The sequence below is a fragment of the Mastomys coucha genome, unplaced genomic scaffold, assembly GCF_008632895.1.
Source record: "Mastomys coucha isolate ucsf_1 unplaced genomic scaffold, UCSF_Mcou_1 pScaffold23, whole genome shotgun sequence".
Lineage (NCBI taxonomy): Eukaryota > Metazoa > Chordata > Mammalia > Rodentia > Muridae > Mastomys > Mastomys coucha.
The window spans coordinates 115,249,481-115,266,634 of NW_022196906.1; the positions used below are offsets into that span (position 1 = coordinate 115,249,481).

The window sequence follows — 17,154 nt, forward strand, 5'->3', positions numbered from 1 at the left end:
GGGAAGGCTGGGGCAGGAGAAACCCCTAAACTCACAGGCCAGCGAGAGGGAAGGCTGGGGCAGGAGAAACCCCCTAAACTCACAGGCCAGCGAGAGGGAAGGCTGGGGCAGGAGAATCCCCCGAAACTCATAGGCCAGCGAGGTGACCATTCACGGTGGCCAATAACAAGAGGTGGGAACTGGGGACCATGCCTGAGATTGTCCTCTGACCTCCAGCATGCACTCACACATACGTAAATACACATAATATACACAAATTAAAACCAGCACCAAATGGTCTGCTCATTAAAAATGAAGGAAACGAACAGCATGAACAACCTGTGCAACAGGAAGGGGCCTCCTCCAGGCAAGGACGAGAAAGAAGGACGCCACCGGGAGGACGATCCGGAGATACCCACTTATGGGGAAAGTGTCCATCAGGTGGCGATCAATGGCCTGTGTGCACCCAAGTGTTTGTGAGGAACTCAGACAGTAAGAGGAGAAGCCCGATTCAGCTCACAGTTCAGTGCTCAGGTGGACAAAACTCTGCTGGCACTTGCCTTCCATAACTGCAAGTGGAAGGGGGCTGTGGTCTACTCTGTCAAAATGTCCCTCTAGATCGCTGCTCTCTGGGGTCTCATCTCCTAAGTGTTTGGGATCCTAAAGACTTTGACGATAAACCTCACATGAGGAAGTCTCAAGTCTGAGTGATCTCTTGACATTCAGCTTAGAGTAAGAGCAGTGAACCCCGAGACAGATAGCACACTTCACCCGTGAAGGGTAAGGATTAGCCTTGTTTCATGGTGTGTGGAGGAGTTATTAAATGCCTCCATAAAGTTTTATTACTGTTTTAATCCCATTAATAACCATCTTCGCTTTAATGTCCCAGTTGCTGAATCCTGCAGCAATGAGCTGAGCTGCAGTAACTGCCTCCTGCATGAGAGATTTGTTTTCCCTCTAAGGATATAGACGAGAAGGCACCAGAGAGTTCGGCAGCGCTGAGCCATCAAAGGGAAGAGGAGAAGCAGATGCTGGCGCTTTTTCTGCGAGTCTAACCTGCTCCTTCCACATTTCCATCTTTAGTTCTCAAATGTGGCAGCCTCAACAGAAGGGAATAAAAGCAAATGTGTGTCGTCGCACATCGGGAAAGCGCTTACACACAAGACGATTTACATCCTAACAGCCTGATTTCTTCACATTAACTTCTCCCCTGTACTTCATCTGGAGACAGCGAGGCTGCTCAGTACCATGATGCAAGCACGAATCTGCACCTCACAGTGCAGGAGCTCAGCAGCCCAGAGGCCAGCCCCTCACATGTACCCCCAGTCTCCAGCCTGCTGAATGTGAAGTGGCCGCCTGGGGACTTGAATAGAACTCAGGCCCTCAGTCCCATGACATCGCTCTTATGTTAGGAACTCAAGGGGCAGAACTCCTGACAGAAGATTCGAGGTGCCTAGGGAGACTGGGCTAAAGTACGGGCAGACCATCTGCCATCTTAGCTGAGAATCTGTGAACTGTAGTGTTCACCAGGGGGGCTGGAACTGATGCCCTGCATATGCCAAAGGCTAAATGAAAACAATGCCAGCCAAAGACAACCGATCGCAAGGCACCTCAGGGTCCAGCCTCTTGGAGCCACTCAAGTCTGACCACACGTCCCGACCCACAGGACAGGCAGGTATGAGCCTGTGCACTCTGTGCTCTGCCTGTCCTCTGTCCACGGCTCCTCTCGCCATCATCAGTGCATCTTCCTAACATTGCATCCACAATTCACTTAGGTGCTCTTCTTGAAGAAGAGACAACTGATTTCCCACAACAGAGACCCTAGTTTTTCCTTCAGAGAAGCCCGAGAGAAAGCTGAGGGATGTAGAAGAGAAACTCAAGCTCTGCAAATGCCATCTCTTGGGCTTTTTTGGGGAAATGTCTATTCAAGTCTTCTCTGCAATTGTAAATTAGGCCCTGTGTTTACCCACCATTGAGCTGTAGGTGTTCTTTTTATATTATGGGTACTAGTTTCTCTTCAGACATAAGATGTGCAGACATTTACTCCTTTGCTGGGATAGGAGAAGGATTACCTTCTCTAGTCAGTTGACAAGGAATTGTAAGACCCTGGGGAATGACAGGTCGTGAAAGAAAGTACCAGGTACAGTGAAGGAGACCAACCACAAATCAGGTGTTTACAAACAAACTATCATTAAGTGAGTGCTAGAGCCACATCTGTGGTGCTAATCCACCAGAGGTGTGGTTCATTTCCTCCTTAAGATGTGGTCAGGCCAGGCAGAGTGCACTGCGCAGCTGTCAGCTCTCCTCCTGGATGCCCAGCTGCAGGTCTCCTCTAGGCCATGCCTCCATTAGCACGTTTACACAGGGCCCCAGATCTCCCCTGATGAAGCCTTCCTCTTCAATTATCACCTCCTAAGAGAAGTGTCCCTTTGTTCAGAATCCTGCAGTCGCCCATTTTGAAAATGAGTCATTTTCCACTTATTAACAGCAGGGGCTCTGGAGCACTGGTGGCTCTTGGCTGGTTGGTGAAGACTAACTCAATTAGAACTGGCACCCACACTGTCTCTTGTCACTCAGCTGCCGCTTCCTTCTCTCCTCCCGATCTTCACATGGTCAGACATCAAGCTGACAGGCTCATTGGCTTTTACTACTTACCTTAAATGCTTATGCTAATTTTGGTGATTATGCATGAAAATTTACATATATTATCATTTGACTTTCAAAACAAACACTTGGAAGTGGCTCCTTTATCTCTAGAGACAAGAGCCTCCCATCTCAGGGAGTAAGCTGCACACCCAGATTCAAACCTGCGCCTGCCGCCACCACCCACCAACCACCGCCACTGGGACATTGCTTCCTTCTCCAAATGCTTCCTGAACTTGTGGTTGTGCCCTCTCTGAGGGAAGACAGCTTCAAAGGACCTCTCGGGAGCTCCTGAGCACCCACTGAAGGCAGAGCTGCCTGAGCTCTTCCACCAGAGTCTCAGACTCACTTTCCACTGAGTACTTTCCTCGCCAATTTCCATGTTTCAAAATCGAATCCTGGCAAGGTACAGTGACACAAGGAGGTGTTACCCTTCTGGTTTGAGGCCTGCCTCTCATAACCACACCTCTCTGCCCATCTCCTGCTATTTGCCACGCCTCCAACCTGGTTCCAGTTACGTTCAGAAGTTCCACCTCTGCAGAGAAAAAAGGAAGTCACTGATTGGACTGGCAAGCTGACGTACTTGGGGGGAGTGGTTTTGCCTCAGGTAATATACCTGTTGGGGGAACATAGGACGGGGCATTAAATGGAAGATGGCTGAGCATTCACGACTCCCGTCTAATTTTGTAAACCAACCACGAGGACAAGTATACCTGTGGCCACTCTGTCTTTTCCCTAACTCTCTCTTGCTGCTGCTCTTCTTTCTAACTCCATTTTCCAGGTACCCTACCTCTTTTAACGTTGCTGCTGGACAGCAACAAGGAGGCTGAGGCGGGTGGATTTCTATGAGTTCAAAACCAGCCTGATCTACACAGTCAGTTCCAGGACAGCTAGGGCTACGTAGTGAGACCCTGTCTCAAATCTTAAAAGAAGTTTGGAAAGATTGGAAGAAACGTGTTAAATGTCTTTTAGTGAACCCTTTTTGAGTGGCTGGTAAAATGGCTTTGCTATTTCGAGCATCTGAGGCCTGAGAAATCTTCACTGAACACCAAGGAAGTGGGTGGCAGCAGGAAGCCAGACAAATGGCGTAAAATAAAAAGAAAGGAAACACATGGCCTGTTGAATGACAGGTTCCAAATAAGGAGACAAGAGGAAAGGAGGGAGCTGAGGCCGCTGCATGCAAGGCTCTAGCTCCCAAACATGGGCACATAAAATCCCAGCTGGGTCCCACGATGGAGCAGATAAAACTGGATGAGGAAGGTCAAAGCCATGAACATGTCAACTGTTACAAATCTTGATGATCTCAAAACTTTCAAATGCACAATGTCTTACACTATACACAGCAGGTACACATAGAAGGGAGGAAGGGTGCTTCAGTGTGGGGGAGGGTAGTACCAGGGGTGGGGCACCTGCACGTCACCCGGGTGAGACACAGAATACAAGCACAGCTCACCACAGTCTCTTGACAGGGAAGGTTCTGGCTGCGAGATCTCCAGGTTCATTGTCCCAGTGCCACCAGAAAAATGGGAGGGAGGCGAGTCTGAGCCCTGGGATTCAGGGGCTTGGGATGGACAGTTGGAGAGTGGCGGGTACCACAGTTGCTCTTAAGCATTTGTATCTCTTAACTGCTTCACGAATCTTCTGACTTTAAACCTGCCAACCTTGCACACAGCCTTGCATGCAGTGCCTGGCATGTGCTCTGCACCCTCCCTATGCCAATAAGGATTCGGAAAGGCTGAGTCCAGGAAGTGTCTAAATGCAGCAGGAGTGAAGCATGGCGGGAACTCTCACTGGGGAAACTGAATGCTGTTTCTGGCAGCTTTACTGAGTTCCGGGCCCTTTTCCAATGGTTCATGCCCATTAGCCAGTTTCACCCTCACCAGCCCCCTCCAGGTGGGTGGCTGGGTGTGACGTCATCATCTCCGTTACAGAGCCAGAGATGCTAATTAGACACCTCAGGTATACAAGTGACTGAAGGGTATACAAGTGACCCTAACCCAGCCCTGCTGCTCCGCCTGGGACAGGATTAGCTCAACATCAGCTGTGTGCACTCACACGTGCAGATGAAGCCCCTCATCCACAGGCTCACTGCACCTGTCCTATGCTGCTTTGTGCAGGTTTAAGGAGAGCTGTAACAGGTAAACTCTAACTGACCCAGTCTCTGCATAACTAAGACTTCTAGAAGTTTCCAGAGAGCATGTTTTAGAACACTAAGGGATTTTTCTCAGACTCCATCACCAGGGTAAGCAAGCACGTGCATGACAGTTATTCCAGTTACTACAGAAATGAGAGGAGGAGCTGGAGACGCAGCTCAGAGACTGGAGTATGCTCTGCTCTAGCTTGAGTTCGGTTCCTAGCACACACCAGGCAGCTCACAATCACCTGCCGCTCCGGCTCCACAGCCACCAATGCCTGACTTCTGAAGGCACCCGCACTTGCACATATTCCTTCACACACAGACAGACAGACACATAATTTGAAATAAAATAAATAAATGTTTTTAAAAATGAGACCAAAACCAGGCCTTGTGGCCACATTTGTAATCCTAGTCCTAAAGAGGCTGAGGCAGGAGTATTGTTTCAGGTTTGAATAGCCAGAGCCACATGGCAAACACTGTATATGTGTCCCCCAAGTGCTGCTTAATGAATCTCCAGGTAACAGATTTTCCAGCTTGTCTAGTGAGTTTGTTTTTTGAAACAGGGTTTCATGCAACCCAGGCTGGACTAGCACTTACCACTATGTAGCTCAGGCTGGCCCTTAACTCCTGAAGCCTCTGCCTTCACCTCCTTAGTGCTGGGATAACGGGCACGTGCCACCCAGCTTTGAAGGTTATTCTTAAAGGAGTCTAAGAGGGCTGTCAAATGTGGCTTCTTTATTCTTACAGCACAGACAACTCTCAAAGTGATTCTCTAGTCTCTTGAGTAAACACTGATTTAGATAGATTAATATAAACTTGACAAAAAAAATCAGTGTTTTGATTCCTGACACACTATGAACCATGGAAGACAAAGAGAGCTCCTTTAAATGCTTCTCTGGAGGTATTCTGTTTTGCTTTGTTTTGTACTCTGTGGCACTGTGCTGTGTTGTGTAGATCTGTCACCCTGACAGCTCTGCTGGGAAACCCAAGTTGGCACTCAGATCCATTAGGGAAATGTCATGGTGCAGGATGAGCCCAAACCTAGCTTCGAAATGTTTAATAGCTCTGATATTTTTCAGATAGAAGCAAACAGTCTCACTCTGTTTTGTAACCTCACTCCTACTTTAAAAATAAAAATGTTTAATTAAAAAAAAAAAAAGCACCCAAACCACTGAGTTACACATTAATACTTGAATTCAGTGCCCATGGTACATGGGAAATACCAGCCCCTGAGTGGCGGGGATGTGAGAGATAGGAGTTCAACTTAGCTACAAGAGCACTGAGTGACTAACTGCTCTGGTCTTTGAGGTCAGATGATCCTCGAGCTCCATGGAACACCAGACCTCTGTGTCCCCGAACATCCAGGCTGTGGCCGGTGACACTCAAGCCTGCTCACCTCTGATCCCAAAGAGATCTGGACTCTTTGTGCTCTTGCTTCTACTGTTGCTGTAGCAGGAAGCAAAGGATTCTGGGTCACCATCACCACCGCAGGCGGGACAGTCCAGAGGCCACATCCCACTCTGACTCATGAACCTGAAGCTCAGATTGCTTCTCTCCTCTGCCTCCCACTGTATCTGAAGCTGCCTTGCTCTGGATAGAGCCCACAGAAACAGAGGAAGCCAGGTCCACAGACGGGGCGATGAACTGCACAGTTATGCACCCAAGCCCCACAACCTTTGCTGACATTTCTCACGAGAGCATGATGCACAATTTTCTCAGGATGGAGGAATACTGATGCGGTTGGGTGCACAGCATGCACATAAGGCAGTGCTCTAACACCTGGGACCGAAATTTCAAAACTGTGGCTGATGACGTCAGTTGATGGCTAAGAATTACTTTGGAGATCAAGTATTAGTATTAGTACTAACTACGTATTAGGGGTGGGCCCAGCTGCTCTAGGTGTCTAAGAGCAATGGCTGCTCTTCCAGAGGGTCCGGGTTCAGTTCCCAGCTTACCTTGCTCATAAAGCAGCTGCATGTTTGAGTCTTTATAGGCAACCAGATTGTTGAGTAATGCAATCACACTCTGCATGGTATTACCCAGGATGCTCTCCTGATGCTCCTGCAACAGGCCAGGGAGAAATACATTACATCATTGTCAAGACAGACTACCTTTCTCCTTCACTCTCCAAAAGGAGGCCTCCCTTCTCTTCTGAAACAGAGGCACTGCAGAGATGGAGTTAAACCTCCACCCCCACTCCCCTCGTCAGCATCTTTCCAGAGCACAGTATGGTTTACCAACTGGGAAGTAACTAAACGAGTGGCTCCCAGGAGCCATTGGTGTCTTTCTCAGTTCCAGGATCTCAATGCAGCTGCGTTGCATTTAGAATCATTTCAGTTTTTGCAACAAATATTCACTGTGCCCCAAATATTCACGTGGAAATAAAGATGGGGGTGGGGTGACTGATGTAATAGAGTCTACCTCTCAGCAGAGGCAGGAGTCATGCACCATGAGCATGCATGCACCGTGGGCATGAGTGCAGAAGGTAGCAAGTCCTAGACACCAAAGAGCAGGAAACTGTGGTCTGAGGGCAGGGTAGGGAAGAGCTGCAGGAGTCGGGAAGAGCTGTAGGGGTGAGGGAGAGCTGTAGAGGTGAGGGAGAACTGCAGGGGTGGGGAAGAGCTGCAGGAGTGGGGAAGAGCTGCAGGGAATAGGAGAGAGCTATAGGGGGTGAGGGAAAGCTGCAGGGGTGAGGGAGAGTTGCAGGGGTGAGAGAGAGCTGCAGGGGTGAGAGAGAGCTGCAGGGGTGGGGAAGAGCTGCAGGGGTGAAGTAGAGCTGCAGGAATAAGAGGTGTCCTGTGAGCCATGATCTCCAGAAACAGCATGAGTCTGTGTTCTGCTCACTGGGTTCCTTAGACTGTGGCGTCTGTAGCAGACGTCGATAAAACCCTAAGCAGCACGGACCTCCCCTCTCCCAGGCTCGCCATTCTACCCCACAAATGCCATGCTATTGAGTGCCTGTTTTAGAAGGATTCATCGTGACAGCCATAGGCTTGGGGAGAGTTTGCCAGCAGAACTTTATCAACTGCCCCTCTCACTCCTGCGCTGGGGCATCTACACCTTGGTCCGTTTGTGACTTTGAGTTTTCTTAGGAAACGAGCTACAAGCCCAAGCTTTGAACCTTGCTGCTCTCATGTCTCATGGAGCACTGTCTCCAGCCTTCTGGAGAATCCCCTCAACCCTGCTTACCTGGTCCTTGTTTACTACCAGCACTCACATTGGCCAGACTCAGCAAAACCTTGCCTGAGACACAGGCCTGGTCTGTAAGCCACCTTCCCATTTACTCTCTGAGTTCCGAGTCACATGAATACGCATTCCCCCAGTCCATAGTAGTTCTGAGTCTTGTGAATACGCATTCCCCCAGTCCACAGTAGTTCTGAGTCTCGTGAATACGCATTCCCCCAGTCCACAGTATGCTGGCATTTCCCTGTCCACTGACTAGGCATGACTTGTGATCATCCCCTGGCCAATTAACTGCACTTGGCCAAAAGCTTTAAGGGCCAGCGACGTGGTCATCACCTTGGCTGTGACTTCCAACTGCCTGGGATCAGAGAAAATCCATGGGCAGAGAGGCCAAGAGCTCCAGGGTAGACAGAGAGCAGTATGTGCCAGTGACTGGAAACCGTCCTCTGACAGACTCATCCTGCTGTGGAGAGTTCCTCTGACTCCATGCCAGTTGGGTTACACCATCTCTCTCTCTCTCCCTGACATAAGACAAGGTAGTACCAGTGTCTAACACTGATTTCAGAATCAGACGTGCACAGCGCACTCCTGGGTGGATGTCCACAATCCAGCATTTCCCTGACACTGGCTTAGGGATGGATGTAAAGGCAACTGTAAGCTACCAACTTCATCCAACTATGTCACAGTTTGATGGTGGAAGAAAAGGGTGATTAATAAGAGCCCAGACGACACAACATGCAGCTCTTGATAAGTAACTAAAGATGCACAGCAAAATTGTTCTCTTAGGAGAGCAGTGCCAATCCATCTTTGACTTGGGACCTTTTTGGAAATGACACAGCACCCCTCACTCACAGGCCATAGCATCAGCAAATGCAGTCCAATATCACTGGAGATAAATCTATTGATACCCAAGTAATCATGATGGAATTATCCTTTTTCCTGTTTTCAGTTTCAAAGACATTGTCTCATTGTTAGCCAGGGAATCTCTTTTGGCCTGGAAGCCACAGCAGCGCCCAGATTCTGACCTCCTTGCTGGGAACCCCCAAGAGGGGCTGAAATCTCTCAGAAACTCCTGATCCTCCAGAGACAAGCAACGGAGGCCTTTTTGAACCATGGGCTAGCATTGCTCCATGCCAAAGTCCTTTCTTCAACATGCCAGTCAGCTTTAAAACCTCTTTCCCCTGGCCATTGAGAAGCCACATTGGATACTAGCCAAGGGGCTCCCAGCCAGGAGGTCCCAGTGACACCTCAGCCAGTGACACCTCAGAGTGAAGGCTTTGCTACCCACACCACTCACTCCATCTGCAGAGGCCTGTGGCCCCGAGAAAACACACTCTCACCAACATTGCTGGGGCAGGGGGTGAGGGCAGGGGAGAGTACTGTGGGTTTGGTGCACAGCACAAAGAGGAGATTCCCAGTTGCACCGGCACGTTGGAGACTGCTTCCTCTCTGTTCTCAACACCGTTTCTGGTCTCTACTTCCAAGCCCTTACAGAACCTGAACCTCGCATATACTAGACTGAGGACTTTATAAAACATATGTTCTAGAGTTATCTTTGCTTGCTTTTTCTACTGTAGGTAACAGGCTTGTACGTGGCGCAGGGAGGGGAGGAGGGAGAGCCTGCACAGACGCCCCTCTGTTTACAGCGAGGAGCTTGAGAATAGCTGAGGACCAGGTCGTGACCTGCAAGGTCATGGAGAAGGCCCGAGTGTGGGAAAGGCCACACTCACTAACATTTATCAAGCTGAGTCACTTCACCTCTTAGACCTTAACAAGATTTGTTCCTGTTTATTCATTTCTTTAAGTCGGTGCAGAACCAACCGGGGACCATTATCTGGGGACGAGAACACAGAGGTAAGAGAGTAGGCACATCTGTAGTGGCGATGTCAGGGGACAAGGGCCAGGAGCTGGTTTCAGTGGAGTAAAGCTGGAGGAGGAGGAAGTTTGGGTCAGAGGCCAAGTCATCAAGAGTTAGTTGTTCCTCTGCGTCAGCCCTTGCCCTCCCCCAAATGTATGCCTGTATGCCTGACTTCCAGGGTGAGCAGAGAATAGCAGGAGGCAGGGTAACTCATCATTATCTCCCCACACCCCACCAGTTCCTAAGGCTTCCTAGACAAGGTCAGAGCTCACAGCACTGTGTTCTGATACCAGGCAGGCAGGGAAGGAAGGGAAGGCAAGCACACAGGGCCTTGCAGTGAGACCTTGGTACGTGGTAGGGAGTCCCAGCACCAGCATTGGCAGAGACCACCCCAAAGGGCCTCAGAGTAGCTGAGTGGACATACAGCAACATATGAGAGCTCACTGGGTGCAGAGAGCGGCCTGCCCAGCACACAGCTCATCTTGGCATCTTATTTTGCTCCCACAAAAGCAAGGAAGGGCTCACTTCTTTCTACAGAAGAGGGTGGAGGTAACCAGGACCAAGCACAGCTCCACAGTGGCAAAACTAGAGCTCAGTCCGGGCTGCTGGAAGCCATGCCTCTGTGCGTGCAGCACGGAAACAGGTTATAGAAGTTGTGGGTCAGGCCAGCCAGCACTTGGGGTAGGCCATGCAGGTACACCTGCAAACCTGTCGGGTTATCTGAAAGGAGTGCTGAAGGAGTCGGGATTCATGCCTGAATCCAAGCATTGGAAGGCAGAAGAATCACCCCAGTTCAAGGTCAATCTGAGCTACAGAATGAGATCCTGTCTCAAAATAAATAAACTTAAAGCAATCTGGGTCTGAGGGGGGCGAGGAAAGAAACCCTGGAGTACTGACTTGGGCCATAATGGGCACGCATGCCCTCTCTCCCTTTGTGCTTCAATGTCTCTGGCCTCCACTCTTCCTTTGTGCTTCAATGTCTCTGGCCTCCACTCTCCCTTTGTGCTACAATGTGTCTGACCTCCTAAGGACATTTGTAGGTCTTAGAGGCTATACTGCAGAAAGAATAAACACGTGACCCAAAACAACTGTGTGTAGGCTCAAGCTGCAGCTAAGGCGGAAGGACCCATCAGAAGCCCAGCTCAAGAGAGAAGGCAGCAGCAGCAGCCCGCAGAGAGCAAGCCCAGGGCAGCTGAAGGGAAACACCTCCTTCCTATTGCACATCAGGAAGCATGGTCGGCATCATTTGTGTGCCTGACGCCACAGTGTGGGAACATTTGATACACAGGACACTGAGGTGCTAACAGACACAGCACTTGCCAGCTGAGATAATCACAGCAGAAGCAGATGACACTCCATTGAAATGGACAGCCTCTGCTCAGGAAAGGATGAGCACCCAGTCTGCAGCACCAACTTCCAACTGACAGCCTCAGTGCTATGGAAGGCCCTCGAAGGCCGAGGGCTCAGCACGCTAGGAGCAGCCCAGCCTTGCTGAAGTGGCTTCACTGCAGGCCAGGAGCATACCTCACTGTGGTGCCTCGGGCACTGAGGGGCTCAAGTCTCTGCTAAGAAGTAAGTTCGTGGCTGCATGGCCACGATTAGGAGAACACAGAAGCAACTTAAGGGCCTACTGGAAAATATGCAGAGAGTGAGCAATCACGATGAGAGAGCATTCAGTCTTTAAAACTCAGGGACTCCACCTGACACACCATGGCAGACCCAGAAGACACTGTGCTCAGCACAAGAAGCCTGACAGAAAGAAAAGGCTACAACGTGATGGTTCACCTTAACCTGGCTGGATTCGGAGTCACCTAGGGCCACACACTTCCACCGTGGGTTCAAAGCATGGCTCTGGGGTATGACCGTGCCCTTTGCAAACATTCTCGCTTCTGGTCAGAGCCCTGAGAGGCTGGTGGTCTTTACAGCAAACACACACACAAGGGAAACACACACAAGGGAAAGACACTTTGCTTTTGACAGGTGCCTCCTTATGAGGTCCTTTCATCTTCTGGTAGCTGCTGTTACAACCTGGGCAGTTGCGTCGCATATGACTCTGCTTCCTCCTGCACTAGGCCTGGCATCCCCCTCTCCATCCAAACTGCCTAGGATGCAATCTCTCACGTCATAGGACTCCTAAAACGGCAAAGGCCTGACCTCCGTTCCCACAGCTTCTATCATAGAAGCTATGAGCTGGGGTGACACATCGCATCTATAGAAAGCCCAGGTATATTGTTTCTATAGATCTGTTTGTGTCTGGAGCCCTGGTGGGGCTTGAAACCCCAAGAAGACAGAAGGCTGGGGCATCAGGGACAAGCAGGGCAGTGCTCTGACAACCTCAACTCCAGGCAACTTTCTTCTGCAGCATTTGGAAACTGTTCTGTGTCTGAGTCACACACCAACCCTCGGGGAGACGGAGAGGAAGGAGGCAAGCTCGGGGAGACTCAAAGGTCACCACTAGTTTAAAGTCAGCCTAGTCATTTGCCTCATAGAGAGGCAAGGAACTCCTGGGAATAAAGGGCAGGATTTGGGACCCCTCTTGAGGCTGTCTGTGGATGGCAGAGGCTGGAGTGCCTGCCGTGGCACCTGCTGTGTCAGGAATGATGCAGCTGAACAGCTCCTCTGTGGCCAAGGCCAGCTGGCAGGTGTTGAGTGGGCTCTGACATAGCTGGCTCAGCGCTAAGGAGACCTGGGCCCAAGCTTCTCTCTCATCTGGAGCCAAGGTGCAAGCAACCTTAGAGTCTACGGACGTAAGACAGAGTGGGCATCATCTCTGTTTCTGATTACAGAAGAGGAGAAGGAAGTAAACATTGTTGTTAAATCTGACTGACAGATGCCACGGGAGCTCTTGAGCAACCTCGGCACCGATTACCGCGAGGGATGTTCTACCTGGCAGAGTAGCAGGTCTGAATCAGCGGGTACTGCTGCCAAGCCACTGCTGGGCTCGTCCGTAGAATCCTAGCCCTGGTTCCATGGCAGTGGCACTGCTGAGCAGGCCCTCTGGCAGGTTAACTGTGTCACTTGGCTGCTCGCCTGGCATACTCATGTCATTTGGAGTTCTAGCGGCATGCTTCCATGGTCCTGGCTCCTGACGGGGTGTGCCATGAGGCAGCATGGTGGATCATTGCCAAGTCTGCTTAGGCAGAGAACCCTGGCAACGGAGCGTAAGGGAAGCTGCCAGGGCCCGAGTCCCTGGAGATAGGTGGTGTCTCATTTATGCAGCTTCTTGGAGTGTTGACAGACCAACCTGTCCTTCAGTGTGCTGAGCAAAAGACCAGCCTAAAGCAGGAAAGATGAACCAGAAAAATGCAAGAGTGCACATGGCTCCTCTCACCCCACAGCTGCCTGGTAAAGCGCCTGCTATACCGGCAAGAGGAGCTATGTGGGTACAAGTCTCCTGTTGCAGGGTTGAGGTGTAGTTCCCCCACTGGAGTGTAGGGGGCACTGGGGCTAAGTAGCTGCAACATGGTCTACGAGCTCCAAGCACGAGGCCAGATCCCCAGGTAGGAGAATAACTATGGAACCAAAGGCCGCTGAGGATAAGGCTGAGAAGAAAACAATAGTCTCCAGTTAAAAGCAGCCGCTCGACAGTGGGGTGGCACATGTTCATGGTTCTAGCCCTGGGGAGGTGTTGTTAGGTTGTTCTGTGGGATGAGCCTGTCTCAAAAAAGACAGGACAGAACAAAATGAGATATTAAATAACACACTGCTTTAAAATTTAAGACATTCTTCTTAAAGAAAAATAATTTCTTCAGGAAAATGTCATAATACTTGTCTCTTGATTAGTGGGCCACATGTGCCAAACTGCCTCCTTCCTACCACACTGTTGCTCACTGCTGCCATAAGGGAGGGCACTGTCTACCTGTGAACTCTGTGTGAACTCTCAGGAAGCCAGGCTCATGCAGGAGACAGACACATAAGTGCACTGCCTGAAGAATCCAGAAGAGGGTGCCAGATCCCCTGGGGCTGGATTTACAAGTGCTTGGCGGCAGCCCAGCGTGGGTGCTGGGGTGTGTGCACGAGCCCTTCCCAAGGGCAGCTCAGGCTCTAACTGCTCAGGCATATCCACCGTCTGTCATCCCGAGTCACCTGCACTGCTGCTGTTGCCTCGACTTACAGAAAACTGAGCACGTGATCCTGGAACATAACCCAAACCGTCTCATCTGTGCGCAGAGAACACCATGCTTTCTACAGTCTGTGAAACAAGCAGACCATGGCAGATCCTCTCGAGACTCCACACCAGACCCCAAACCTGCACCCAGATGCAGAAACATTTCGGATTTATTGTTCATGGATCAGGGTCTATGCCATCAAGGACTACAGTGGCGGACTCAAGGCAACACTGCCAGCCATCTTTTCCAGGTTGCTTTTCAGCTTGGATTGTCCCCAACCTCAGCTGAAAAAGTAAATAGCCACCTGTGACTGACCTAGACTGCAGGCCACACCCTGCAGGATCATGGGGTAGAGCGCTAAGGATTTGGCCAGGTGAGGCCAGTGGGAGCTGGGAGTTCTCAGGAACAAGCAGGCAGTGGTGCTAGTCAAGGAGACACAGCAGATCCAGTAAAGAAAGGGCAACAGCACCCGCATGGCTCCGCAGTCTGGGGCACCTGGGTGTTTGTGGCAGACAGACATTCAACCTTACCAAGCCACACCAAGGCCAGCTACTCAGACCCAAACCCTGCTCTGGGCTGAGGCTTTGGAATCCACACGAAACTGTGGGTAAAAATGAAAGCCTGGGGCTTGGAAGACGCTCAGTGGGTCTCTTCCCGTGAAAGCCAGAGGACCAAGATCTAAACCCCCAGCGCCTTCTTAAAAGCTGGGAATAGCGTGCATGCCTGTAACCCCAGCAGCAGGGAGGGCAGACACAAGGAGCGAGGCAGCCAGCCCAGCCAGAAGCAAGCCTCAGGCTCAGCGAAGACCCTGCCTCAAGGAACAAGGTGGGAGTCAAGCAATGGGCCTGACTCACTGTCAACACACACACACACACACACACACACACACTGACATGAGAATGAACGCATGCGTGCATGCACACACATGCACAATCAGTGCCTAAGGAATCAATTACTTTAGGACTCAATAGAGTTCAAGACCAACGAGAAACACACTACCACCGCAGTGTAAAATGAAAAGGTGTGCTGTGATTGTTGATGACTGGGTGTGGTCTTGTGGTCAAGTCTGACTCAGCTGTGACTATGCTTAGAGACAGAGACTCAAGGTGGACCTGCCGGAGTCCTCGGAGCCTCTGCACCTTGGGACTCTATCAGCGGTAAGACTTGGTTCTGTTCTGAACTCATGAGCCACACTTCCCTCCTTTGAAGGCTCCTGGATGAACACCACATGCACGCACAGCTTTCGGGAGATGAGGTGAGAGTGAGCAGGTATGCAGCTCAGATGCAAGGTGCGGCCATCAAAGAGCAGAAATGAAAGGAGGAACAGCATTAGTGGTTTCTGTCCTAATGGCACCCTGGCCTCCTGGGTGCCCCAGAAACATCTCAGAGCCGCGCTGTGATGGGATGCCTAAATGAGGTCTCAGGAAAGATAATGGAGCTTTAATGATGGAAATAGTAAGGAAATTAAACCCCATCATGTTCCATTAAGCACACTCTCAGCTCCAGTTTTCACTAAATTATTTTATTATGATTTTGCCTCTGCCTCTTGAAATAACCTTTCACGGTGATTTGATTTGCAAGCACAAATAAGGTCCATTTATATTCCAATATGAGCCCCTGTGAGATTGATAAGAGACGGACCATCTAAGATCTCGCCATTCTGCTATTTGGAGTGCGGGACTTTCGTTTTATATTTGTGTCTGTGAGAGCGTTGTGTTATAGTTACAGGCTTGCAGTCACGCCACACCTGCTGGAGAGACCACCGTCAGCCAGGCAGCTCCTTCCACCGCCCCCCGCCCCATGCTGGTGTCTTGCGTTGCCCATCACCTTACCCCAGCTCTTAGTCTCAGTCCTGCGGCTCTCTGGTGGTTGCTATCATGTTTAGTGCTTTGTTGTGACTGACAGATGGCTAAAGCTGCCCATACACAGCAGGATGCTGCAGTGGAGCCATCTAGATGCACACCCCCAGGGACAGCAAGGTGTAGCCATACACTGTCAGGGGCAACTCTAGAACAGGACTGTAGTTTACTCTTTGCTCCAGGGCAAGCACAGGCACTCTCCTAGCACCCGCCAAGCAGGCAGGTGACTTAAAGATTCTTCACTGCACCCAGTGCTTCCAGAAAAGCATCCCAGAGAGAGAACTTTGAACCTTAACTAGACCCACAATTCACTGGGCAAATGGCTCTCTAAACCAATCCTAGTTGAAGCTTTTAAACAACCAGAGGACTCTAGAAACCCAAGGCGCCCCTGGCTAAGACTCCTAGCAATGAGGGATATGGAGCCTGAACCAGCCATCTCCTGTAACCAGGCAAGACTCCCAATGGAGGGATGGGGACACCCACCCAGCTACTAAACCCTCAGCCTACAAGATGTGCTGGGATAGTGATGGCTCAGAAGCTGAGGGAGTGGCCAACCAATGACTGGTCCAGCATGAGACCCATGGCAAGATCCCACCCAGCCAAGCCTATTGTTTATGTGTTTGCAGTTGAACAATGAATAGTTATATTATTATGACCTGGTTATTGCTTTTGTTGGACATGAAGAGATAGGACAGTGTGTCAAATTGACATGGATGACACAAGCTTTAGATCTAGATCTTGAGGCATAATCACCATGAAAAGCTTAGGCCCAGGCATGGTGGTACATGCCTTTAATCCCAGGAGACAGAGGCAAGCAAATCTCTGCACTCAAGGACAGCCTGGTGCAGAACAAGCTCCAAGTAGAGACAAGCTTAGGTCCAGATGTGGTGGTACATGCCTTTAATCTCAGTATTCAGGAGACAGAGCTAGGCAGATCTCTGGGTTCAAGGTCAGTTTACAGAGCAAGTGCCAGGACAGCCAAACTTACGTAGTGAAGGAGTTGGAAAACAGAAAGCTGGTGACAATGACATAGAACAGGGGACCATATTCCAGCTCCAGCAAGCAGCAAAATTCTCTGCTTCAGCCATGTGACTCCAGCTTTAGAGTCAAGAACAGGAGTTACTGGAACAGTTGAAGCTGCTTAGCTGGAGCTAAGAAATTAGTGGTGATCAAGAAGATACCAGCAGCTGGGCAGTGGCGGTGCACGCCTTTAATTCTAGCACTCGGGAGGCAGGTAGATTTCTGAGTTCAAGGCTAGCATGGTCTACAGAATGAGGTCCAGGACAGCCAGGGCTACACAGAGAAACTCTGTCTCAAAAAACCTAGAGGGAGGGAAGGAGAGAGAGAGAGAGAGAGAGAGAGAGAGAGAGAGAGAGAGAGAGAGAG

General features: G+C 50.3%; 1 protein-coding gene across 4 annotated transcripts in view; it reads right to left on the reverse strand.

Annotated features, from left to right (window-relative positions):
• Ulk4 (unc-51 like kinase 4) overlaps positions 1-17,154 on the reverse strand; it is a 308,678-nt gene that overhangs the window by 131,087 nt on the left and 160,437 nt on the right. For all 4 annotated transcript variants that reach the window (XM_031345897.1, XM_031345899.1, XM_031345898.1 and 1 more), the window contains one exon: positions 6,715-6,820. In XM_031345897.1, coding sequence (XP_031201757.1) covers positions 6,715-6,820 — 106 coding nt within the window. The remainder of the gene's footprint in view (positions 1-6,714; positions 6,821-17,154) is intronic.